The sequence below is a fragment of the Lactuca virosa genome, chromosome 7 (genome assembly GCF_052849685.1).
Source record: "Lactuca virosa cultivar CGN04683 chromosome 7, Lactuca_virosa_CGN04683_v6, whole genome shotgun sequence".
NCBI classification, from domain to species: Eukaryota; Viridiplantae; Streptophyta; class Magnoliopsida; order Asterales; family Asteraceae; genus Lactuca; species Lactuca virosa.
Window position 1 is genome coordinate 8,692,103 of NC_136432.1, and position 11,776 is coordinate 8,703,878.

An 11,776-nucleotide genomic window follows, 5' to 3' on the forward strand; every position below is an offset into this window, starting at 1 on the left:
CTTCTCCTGGGTACTTTGGAAGGTTTGGATAAGAGAGACGACTGACGGATCGCATTAGGTTTTCTTATTAGGTTCGGAAGAACCTTTATTTGACGCATAGGCTATGGTGAAAGTTCTCTTTACACAGTACTAGGAATTTTTTCCCATGGTCGCACCAAGTCGAACCCTGATTGACGGCAGTGTCGAATTTAACAAACATCGACACGATATGGAATGAAGATCGATAGGACCATGTGCTGAACGGGGCACACAAGTTCTTAGCGTCTCGGGTTTTGTCCATGGTATCACTATCGCGGATACTTGGACCGATAGAATTGACGCCGAACTCTAGGGGGTCCAAATGTTTCGGAATAATGTACTTTTCATGAATGGATTTCTCACGAGGCCTCTCTATAATCGCCTAGTATACACTAGTCATGTATAATTAAGGTTAAAAGGACTGTTGACTGAGCGACTCCGCCCTAAATCCACAACCAAACGAGGAACAGGAGATAAGGCAGCATCACTCACTCGAGGTCTATCAATCTTAATTATAAATGGCCTTAACGTATATATCAAGCCATCATAGCTTTACCTGATGGATTTTTGAATTCTTACAACAGTGTTGCGACTTTCGCCTTAACGAGGGAGTAATTACAATTAGAATTGATTATTTAATGTTTTCGGCTAGTTACTCAGGATCGAGAGGCGTACCAAAATTCTACCGGGTTCCTTGATGCTTCCCCTAAGCATTAGGGTTAGACTCCTCCTGCGCCCTTGTCATTTCTTTCAGTTGGACAGTCCCTCTTGAAGTGCCCAATTTCACCACATAAATGGCATACTGGACTGGTCCCAACATTGGTGGTTGATGTAATGAATTCAACCGGGGTTCTACAGAAGCGAGCGGTATGCCCCTCATGTTGCACCTAACGCAAGAGAGTTCTCGACAGATATCATGATGATGGCAGTTACACTTGTTGCAGCGGGGGAGGTTTCCTAGGTATGGTCTTCTTGGAGTCGAGATGGAAGGGCTGACAGGGGTATTGACTACCTCAGCTCGTTGCCTTTTGGAAGGTCCTTGAGTCGAGGTGCTTCCCTCCTCGTTCTTAAGCTTTCTCTTCAATGGATTTGGTTGGGGTTCTTGGGTGGCTGGGTACACGGGTGTTGGTTGCTGCTGTCCATTGCTAAGATCGGGATTCCCGATAGGGCTCTTGCTAACATCGGCGTTGTTAGCATTCAGGTGAGCCATGACAGCTGCTACGACTGCTGAGACTGCAGCTCGGAACGTAGCTTCATCGAATTGAAGGACCGGTGTCTTACCAGCGGGTTGGTTACGTTTCTTTGGAGGCATGGTTTTTTCTACATGAAAAGGAACACAAGCTGATGAGAGACGATGGTTAACATTGGACGTATCTTTCTTTACTAAGATAGGCATAAATTTTCCCGTGCTTTGAGTTATGATTATCTGAGCGTCGACCTACATCCCTATGATGCAGTCTGGGTAACAGGGTAGGAGTAAGTGTATCGGAAAGCCATAAAAAGGGTGTCATTCCTACTAAGTTATCTTCATACTGGAGAGGTTCACTCTCTGGTTTTGAAAAGATTTGAGAGAAGTTCGGAACGAGGATCACAGAAGAAAGGGCTCATGAAAAACTTATGGCTAAACACACTCAATCGAGGTTTTTAGATCCGATCTATTCGTATTACTTGCGACGGGAAAGACGATTTGCCTAGCACATAGTGTGAGTAGTGTAATCACTAACTCACTAAATTGTATTATTTTATGGATTTATTAGCGTGATGATAACGAGGAAAAGACACTCCTCGGGCTCCATGTATTGGCTCCCTCTGTCCACCTCTTATCCTTGACTGGAACCGGCGTTGGTTTTCTCCGGGTATTTTCCTAGGGTTTTCTTCTCTTGCAGACATATTGAATTTCTGCTCCGCCTTACTTCTGATTCTGACTCTGAGTGTCATCACTTCATGGTGGATGACTGGAATCTCGGAAGTTCAGGCGAATTTCCCACCGATGTCCCTAAAAGGCATAGGCACATGGTGATTTCAATAGTCTTGTCCATGTTCATTTATTTCCTGAATGGAAATCTTCTCAATGAACCTCTTCTGGGTCTGTATCGACTCTCCTGCCGATTACTGAAGTGGATAAGGTTTTCTAAAAGGGTTCGTGCGAGAATGGAAATGTCTAAAGAATCCTAAGAGATTATTAAAACATTTCACTGGGTGATGCATATCGAGTCCTGCTGCAATTACACAGCATACACAAATCATATATAACTTAGATCTGATAGGCCTTCGAATATGTGATACTACTCTATATCCACATCCAAACAAGGAAAAGGAAGTAGAGCGAAACCACACATTCTTAGCCTATGAGATCCTTACTATATATAATCTTGGAAGTATACACTTTGTAATCATAGGTCTATCAATAAGGGTCTTTTTAGTTCTCACGCAAGGTTATTTATGGTTCCTAAAATACCCCTATGGTATTTTAATTACATGTTTGATTCTTATCTTATGAACATGCTTTTGGGTTTATTGTGAGTCTTTTAGTATCCTAAAATACTCCCATAGTATTTTAAACTTTATGTTTGGCTCTAGCATTCCTATTTGGTAAGTTTCAGGTTTGTTGCAACACCACCAACACTCCCAAGCACACGCTAGTCGCATCTCGAATAAATGTAGTTGATCAGGTTACATTTATTCCAGCTTACGATTACATAACTGCCCAGGTTTGACGGTAATGGTCAACATCCAAGGACTTTTATTCTTATTCTTCTTGTGATACTTTGTTCGGGTGTTTAGATTCTGGATGTTCTTATACTTTTGTAAAATATGGTTATATTTTAAAGTATAATTCTTGGTCAAAGTGTTTTATCCCAATGCATTTATAGGCTGTATATCTTTTATGATTTGATATACTAAGCTCACTATAAACAATGCTCTAATACCAATCTGTCACACCCCAAAACCGGAACGGCGGAAACGTTCTGGGGTGGAGGACGTCATGTTAAGTATCACAACATATGTAGTATAGTAATCAAAGTACAACAACCATTGCATTAATAGTAATAATTTTACATAGGTTACATTTAGCAACAACATCGAAAGTAAATACAGAGAATAACATAAGATGCAGCTCGGTACTAGGCTGACTTCGCAAAAGCTCCCGGAGTGTACCTGTCTATCGATGACCTGAGAATACAAGTTATTTTGAAAGCGAGTATCAGCATTTTTAAATGCTGGTGAGTTCATAAGTATTTAATGACATTGGTATTAATACGTGTTTTACTTCAAAATAAACTCACACAATGATGGTGATTAAAATTTACAGAGTATTAGAATTCCTTCCAGAAAATCCTATATTTTCTAATAAAAGTAGTCTTCTACCAAGACTCAATTGTTTTATGTTTAAACCAAGGAGTATCTCTATTAAAAGCAGTCTTCTACCAAGACCCATTTGTTTTATGTTTAAGAAACATTTTCCCCCTAAAGGTACTATCATTATCAAAATATGATTTATACTTTTAAAGAATATGTGAGCAGATCACAATCAAAAGTAATAGGGAAAATAATATTTTTACCTCAGCAGTAACACTGCTGGCTAAAAGCCAATAAACATAGACTCCAGGGTGATATTTAATGAACAACACGCCTCAGAGAGTCTAAAAGAATAAAAATACAGACTCGAGGGTGGTATTGAATGAACAACACGCCTCGGAGAGTCTAAAAGAATAAAATATAGACTCCAGGGTGGTATTGAATGAACAACATGCCTCGGAGAGTCTAAAATAGCCTTTAATCCTATGTGGGTTGGTTTAAAGGTTTATAATGTAGCCTAGTGTATAACTAGGAAAATAGATTATGAAGGTTTCATATATAGAAAATACCGTGATAATACGTATTACCTTAAAGCCATGAATTATAAGGTAAGCGTAGAGATACTCGTAACCATACCGATTGACAATCGAATACATTGACGACCTGCTGGCGTCGGAGTGAATGTGACATTTGTCACCCCTTGGCTTGGTCAGCCGGGACTGTAGCTAGCAGTCAGGATGTGGGAGTGTCTGTTCCGTATAGATCTATACACACAATGCCCGCTCTCCCTCCAGGAGACTCTGGTTACCGCTCGACAACGGTGAAATCCGCGTCATGAGGATGTATCCCGTGTTTTGATTTCTATAAACCTTTCTTTTACTAAAAGTATAAGTTTTTAGAATCTAGATGTAACTAAGTTCTCCTTCATGAAAGTTATGGTTGGTTTCTAAACTATACCTATTATAGTTTAATTGAGAGGTTATCTGGATGCCTTTGCTACCCAAAGGAAATGAACTGGCTGATAGAACTTTTTATGACCATATATGTATACATGATATATAACTAATATTTAAACGACCTTCGGACGGATAACCGATACCCTAAAGCCACATCCAAACAAGGAAAAGGAATTAGAGCGAGCTAGCCTTCCTAAGTCCTTCAAACATTACTTATATAACTATACATATATAGACATGCATTTTACAATATAAAAGCATATAAGAAATTTTGGTAAAACCTTTGGAAAAGCTTTAATAATCTAAAAAGGATATTCACACTTTAAAAGAGATTTGAAAACCTTTAGCTGGATAAAGCAGTTTAACATGCAAAAATCTATTTGCTATACAGTTATTAATCACATGTGATTGATATAATAACTCTATAGTTCAACTTGTATCCCCCCATAAAAGCATTTAAAATCATTTAAAAGGTTGATTCAGGGGTATGAACTCACCTGAAGTGAATGAATCGGATGAAAGATCGATATAGGATCGTCGGGTGTCGGATGGAGTTGTGAGCACAACGAATCCTAGTTAACATGTAATTACACATGTAGGAATACCATTAGCATATAACACACTAATAGACATAGGGAAAACACTCTAGGGACATAAGAACACTTAGAATCAAGTGTTACTAATACCTATGAAGTCCCCAAATGAGTGTAGGACCCTTAGGATGAGTGTAAGGCCACAAAACATGAAGTTTTGTGAGTGTGCGGCTGTGTGTGTGGTCAGGACACGTGTGCGGCCAGGAGTGTGCGGCCAGGCCTGTGTGTGGCCAGAGTGTGCGGCCAGGCCTGTGTGCGGCCGTACACTCCCACCTAAATGTGCCCACATCGATTTTCCAAGGCTTGGGGATGATCCTAAGAAGGTGTTTTAGGCCGTTGCTATGCTTAAAGGAGTGTTTAAGTACATTTTAGGGCCAAAAGAGGTGTGCGCGGTCACACATGATATGTGTGCGGCCGCACACCTTCAAAGGATGAAGAACACGAAGAACACTTATGATGTGTGTGCGGCCTCACTTTCTAACCCTTCCTAAGACTCATATCCAGGTTATACTAAGCCTAGAACACTCGTATAGACCCACAATTTCGTTATAAGATAGCAAAATGAAGGCTAACTTTGATAAAAATGAAAAACGTACAAGTTAGAAATTTCGGGTTGTCACAATACATTTGCAGCGTCTCCCCCAGGACGGGACTGGCCAGCGTGGGTAACTCGTGTAATGCCTCCTTGATTTTCTGAAGCGCTACTTCTGCCTCGTTCGTCCACTGGAAGTTGCTCTTCTCGATGCAGCCTTTTAACGTGTGGAACAACGGCATGGCCTTGTCAGCGGATTTTGAGACGAACCTGCTCAGAGCTGTAAGCTTCCCGTTTAGGCCCTGCACGTCCCTGAGGGTGCCTGGGGTTGGCGTTTCAATGAGCTCGTCCACCTTGGTCGGGCTGGGCTGGATGCCCTGCCTGGTGACATAATACCCTAAGAACTACCCCTCTTCCACCCCAAACGTGCACTTAGCCGGGTTTAGCTTCATTTTTACCTTCTCTAGGGTTTGGAAAGTCTCTTCGATGTCTTGTAGCATCTTGTCTTCGTGTGGGCTCTTGATCACCATGTCGTCCACATATACTTCGATGTTTCTCCCAATTTGTTTAGCAAAGATCGAGTCAACTAGGCGCTGGTATGTAGCCCCGACGTTCTTTAGACCGAAAGGCATCTTAGTGTAACAGAAAGTGCCATGGTCCGTGTAAAAAGCTGTTTTTTCCTCGTCCTCTTTGCTCATCAAGATCTGGTGATAGCCTTTATATGCATCTAAAAAACACTTCAGCTTGAATCCTTGCAATGATTCTACCTTCTGGTCAATTTCTGGGAGGGGGTAGCAGTCTTTAGGGCATGCTTTGTTTAAGTCGGAAAAGTCTATGTACATTCGGCATGACCCATCTTGCTTGCGGACCATGACTGGGTTGGCGATCCATGTCGGGAATATTGCTTCCCTTACTATTCCAGCTTCTGCTAGTTTGGCCACTTCGGCGTTGATTGCCCTATTACGGTCCCCACCCTGGACCCTCTTCTTTTGCTTAACCTCCTTTGCTCCTGGTTTAATTACAAGCTTGTGCTCAATGACTTCCCTTTGTACCCCCACCATATCCGTGGGGGTCCATGCAAACACGTGTTTATACCGCTTCAGCAAGTCGACCAACGCCCCTCTTACACGACTCGGGAGATCACATCCAATACTGACCGGCTGGTCGGGGTCCATCCAGTACCGTGGTTGCGCCCGTTGGGGTGTCGAACTTCATAATTCCATGCATGGTTGATGGAACCGCTCCTAATTTTAAGAGAACTGTTCTCCCCAGAATAATATTGTGCTCCGCCGCATGTCGGATGACCACAAAGTCAATCAGGGCAATTTTCTTTTGTTGCTTATCATGGCTGGTTATGGTCAGGGGAAGGTGAATTGTGCCTAGCGGCCATAGGCTATGGCCGGTGAACCCAATTAGCCTCCCCGTCGCGGGCCGTAGGTTGTCTTTCCAGCGATCTGGGAGAAGCCGGAAACAGTGCTCATAAATGATGTCCGCCGAACTTCCTGTGTCAATGTAGACCCTGTGTATGATTACATCCCTGATGGAGGCTCGGATTACCAGCGGGTCATCGCCCCTCCATCCCTCCGGGCGAGGGTCCTGAACAGAGAATGTGACCGTGCGCATCGGGGTTCTGATGGTCCCTTGTTCCGTTTGTTGCTCTCCCCTGCTTCTCTTACTCCGTATCATGAATATCTCCTTAGGTTGGGCTCCTTCGCGAGGTATGTTCTTAGCGTTTTCAGCGTCAAACTTGGCACGCAGGCTTCGTGCTATTTCCACCAGGTCCCCTTTAAGCTGTTTCTCTTCCATTTCTTTTTTTAAAACCGAACAGTTAGATGTGTCGTACGTCTTACTTTTGTGGTATTCGCAGTACCGGTTCTTTGGCGATTTGGCTGGCTGCTGCTTCTCCAACACCGTGTACACCTCCGGGCGACGGCCACGCCTGTCATCCCTGGCAAACGGTCGGAACCGAGCCTGTGGTCTTCTCGCCTGGCCGTAGTGCCTACTTCCCCCTCGGAAATCTGTGTGTCCCGGGTTGTGGTGTCTGGTAGTCATTGCATTCAAGTAGGCCTGTTTTGCTGCTTCACCATCCTCCTGTCTCAAATATCGCTCCACCCTTTCGTTCAGTTCGGCCCGTGTTAGAGGCTTCTTTCCCATGAGTTTTTGCGATAAAGGACCTGGCAAAAGCCCCCACGTGAAGGCACCGGCTATGAGCCCCTCATCATGCCCCGACACGTCTAACGTGGCGTTTATGAACCTTGTGAAGTATTCCCGTACAGTTTCACCCTCTTTTTGCTTACAGCCTATGATTGAATGAGAGTCTCCCTTGTACTTGCGTAATTGCATAAAGTTGGTAAGAAAGAGATACTTAAGCTGCGCAAAATTGGAAATGCTGCCCGGCTGTAGCGTCTTGAACCACGTGCCGGCGTTGCCGTCGAGTGTAGTTGGGAAATACGTTCACCAAAACCTTTCATCAAGCTTTAATGACGTCATGGTCCATTCATATGTGTCGATGTGGCTATCCGGGTCGGTGTTGCCGTTATACGTCTTGAGCGTCGGTAGTTTGGCTGTGTTTGGTATTTCGTAGTCCAGCAACTCTTTGACAAACGGGGACGTCACACTACGGGAAAGGCATTCGTGGCCTGAGGTGGTGGACGCTCCCAACGGTTGATATTGTGTGTTTAAGCCATATGGTGGCGGCGTGTGGTAGCCAGGGCTTGGTCCGTAAAAGGGATACGGCTGGAATGGTAGTTGGAGGGAGTAACTGGAGGAGAAAGGGTGTATAGGGTTCATAGGACTAACCGTTGTTGTCTGCTGTAAGTTATTGTTAGCGGTAATGGTTGGTCCGGCCCATGTGTCGGTTAGTGAATAAACAGGTGGCGTATGAGCTATCATGGTTTGTGCCAACGGTGGTACTGAAAGCATTGAATTCTGCCCGCTTGTCACCTGGTATGGTGGTGTCGCTGTAAACGACGATGGGATGTTGAAAACGTGGCCTGGTGGAATCATCGCTGAGTGAACCGGTTGTGCTTGTTGCAATGGCGACACGAAGAATGGTGGCATTTGAAAGGACGTTGTTGGAAATGGCCCCGCCGGAGTTGTTCTTGGCTGGTGAACTGGCGGTTGTGGGGCACCTTCAGTGGTTACTGTTGAGCTTCCTTCGCCTGTTGCGGCTCTGCTGACCGCTGTAGGCGGTGGTGTTTCGCCCAACGCTGCCATGAGACGTATGGGACTTGCTTGTTGTCCCTCACTGTCGTTGGACGCCATTCACTTGTCACTTTCGTGCTTTTAGTTTGTGTTCTTGATCTCACAAACGGATGGCGCCAAATGATGCGACCTTGTGCTGACTCTATCGGTATTGTTCACTTGGATTCTCGACTGCCTCTGCAAGATCACAAAGAGAGAAGGCCGTCAGCCGTTTTCCGGGAGGAGTTCCCGGAAGAACGCTCCGACGGTCAAGTTAGAGAGTGTATAGGATCTTTGAGTGTGCGCTCTTAGAGAGTCCAGAGAGCTTACATCGTAGGTCTGAGAGCGTATCCTTTTATACCTAGCTCCCTTGCCTGATCCGTACCAGACAAGATCGCTTGTTAGGGAGACAGGATCAGAGGCGCTGATTGGAGAGTCATGCGCCTTTAACCGTTAGGGCGCTCTTATTGGCTCTAACGGTAATGGTCTGATCCTCCTGCTTGTCTCCTGACCGTTTCTTTTGTCTTGGAGCTGGGAGCGTCTCTCGGCGGGCGCGAGCCTTTCGCCTATGCGTTCCGCTCCCAAGGGCGCCAGCGGACGCTAAGCCTGCTGGGCCGGGCCCGGTTGGCGTGCGCGAGCCTTTCGTCTATGCCTTCCACTCTCGGGAGTGCCAGCGGACGCTAAGCCTGCTGGGCTGGGCCCGGTTGGCGTGTCCGGCTCGTGCTTCTGTCGTGCTGCCCTAGGCACGTCATCAGGCCGGTATATGATAGTCTTCATCGATGATATCTTGGTTTACTCCAAGACTCAGGAGCAGCACGAGAAGAACCTGAGGGAGGTGCTGGAGACACTGAGGAGGGAGAGACTTTTCGCAAAGTTCTCCAAGTCCGAGTTCTGGTTGCGCGAGGTGCAGTTTTTGGGGCACCTTGTCAACCAGAAGGGTATTCTGGTCGATCCGGCCAAGGTAGAGGCCGTGATGCAGTGGGAGGTTCCGAGCTCTCCATCCGAGATTCGGAGTTTTCTTGGTCTAGCAGGTTACTATCGGAGATTCATACAGGATTTCTCCAAGATTGTTGTTCCATTGACTCGACTGACCAAGAAGTCGGTGACATTCTGTTGGGGGCCTGAGCAGCAAGCAACTTTCAAGACTCTCAGATAGCGGTTGTGCGAGGCACCGATTCTGACCTTTCCGGAGGGCGTAGACGATTTCGTGGTTTACTGTGACGCTTCGATCACGGGTATGGGTGCAGTGTTGATGCAGCAGGGTCGCGTGATTGCGTACGCGTCGAGGCAGCTGAAGCCTCATGAGGCGAACTATCTGACGCATGATCTGGAGCTGGGGGATGTGGTTTTCGCCCTCAAGATTTGGCGACACTACCTTTATGGGGTTTGTTATACCATTTACACATACCACAAGAGCCTGAGGTATCTGATGGACCAGCCGAATCTGAACATGGGATAGCGTCGTTGGTTAGATGTGATGAAGGACTATGATTGTGAGATCCTCTACCACCCGGGGAAGGCCAATGTAGTGGTCGATGCTCTTAGCCGTAAGGCGGTTGCAGCTCCGATACGAGATATATGCTTGAGGATGACAGTGATTACTCCGTTGCTGGAGCGGATTCGGGAGGCTCGGGTTGAGGGTATGAAGGAAAAGCACCGGAAGTGTGAGCGGATCAAAGGCCGGGTGACTTCATTCGATTATGACAGTCATGGGTTGTTAACCCTACATCGTAGGGTCTGGATTCCTTACTGGGGCGATGTAGGCCAAGTTCGGATGGAGGAGGCTCACAAGTCGAGATTCTCCATTCATCCCGGGGCAACAAAGATGTATCGGGATCTTCGTCCTGATTATTGGTGGCCCTGCATGAAGCTGGACATTGCTTGGTATGTGGAGCGGTGCTTGACTTGTAGGAAAGTCAAGGCTGAGCACCAGCGACCTCACGGAAAGATGCAGCCGTTGGAGATTCCCATGTGGAAATGGGAAGACATCATTATGGATTTCATCACAAAGATTCCTATGACCGCACGTGGAGCGGATTCTATTTGGGTCATCGTGGATCGGTTGACCAAGAGTGTACATTTCATCCTGATCCAGGTGTAACACCCGTTTATTTATTAAGTTAAATAAATAAATTAATGAACGAATGGTAGCCTAAAATAAATAATTATATATGCAGGGTGTCGGGTTCGAGGAGTTAATTGCAACATTTTTAGAAGTCGGGGGTTAAAGCATGAGTTTGGAACTCAGTTTATAAATATTAATGAAGTCAGGTGCTCCGTGGTAATTATTTGGATTTAATTTAAAAGGAAATGCGATGGAAAGGCTGAATATGTCATAATTGAAAGTTGGGGGTTTAAAAGGTAAATTTTGGATTAGTTTTGTAAAGATTTTAGAAGTTGGGGGCTGTTTAGTAAAATCCAGACTTATTTTGCAAAGGATTTCAAGGGGCAGGGTTTAAATGGTAAGTTGTAGCCTAATCTTGAAAAGAAAACGGGAATGAGGGACCAAAGGCGTTATTTGGACGCAAGGTTTGATGGGATACGGGTATTAAACCCGTCACCTTATTCCACCATGCGAACCCTAACCCTAAAGTAGAACATCAGCCGCCATCTTCACCCTTCCCTCTCCGGCGCCACACTCCCCTTATGCCTCCCATCGCATCCGGTCGTCGCCACCATGGAAACCGCATCTGTCACCGATATTTCGCCATCATAGCAACACCACCGAGCCGCCGCTGCCATCGCAAACTTCCTCCGCTGCCCACTATCTCGCGCCTCCGCCGCCCCAGCAGCTATTCTTTTCTGTTGCCGACCTCCGACCGCCGCACGCCGGCAGATGGGGGGTGCGATCGTTCAATGTATCGTGCGATGTTGCTGTTCATGTTTTGTGTGTGCGTATTAGCCTAGCCAGAGATCGAGAAAAACCCACCATGGCGGCTGACCATGGTGGTTGTAGCCCTGAAACCGTGTTCTGCCACCATAAGTCGTCGTGAGGTGCTGGATGTGGGATTGGATCCGTAGATGAGGGTGTTTCTGAAGTCGTTTGCTCATTATATGGCCGGAGTTCATGAGAAAAGCCACCACAGCCACCACCGTGAGGTGGTGGCTGCCGCCATGTGCTGTCGGTGTGTGTGTGTGTGTTTATTTTAGTATAGTGTGTGTGTGTTATGTCGTGAGTTCATTATAATTGTAAA

General features: G+C 45.8%; 1 protein-coding gene across 1 annotated transcript; it reads right to left on the bottom strand.

The window, feature by feature from the left end:
• Positions 1-6,539: 6,539 nt before the first annotated feature.
• On the bottom strand, positions 6,540-7,742 carry LOC145126378 (uncharacterized). Its single transcript, XM_079061756.1, has one exon. It carries the CDS (start codon positions 7,740-7,742, stop codon positions 6,540-6,542), a length of 1,203 nt encoding a protein of 400 aa, XP_078917882.1.
• Between the last annotated feature and the right edge of the window lie 4,034 nt (positions 7,743-11,776).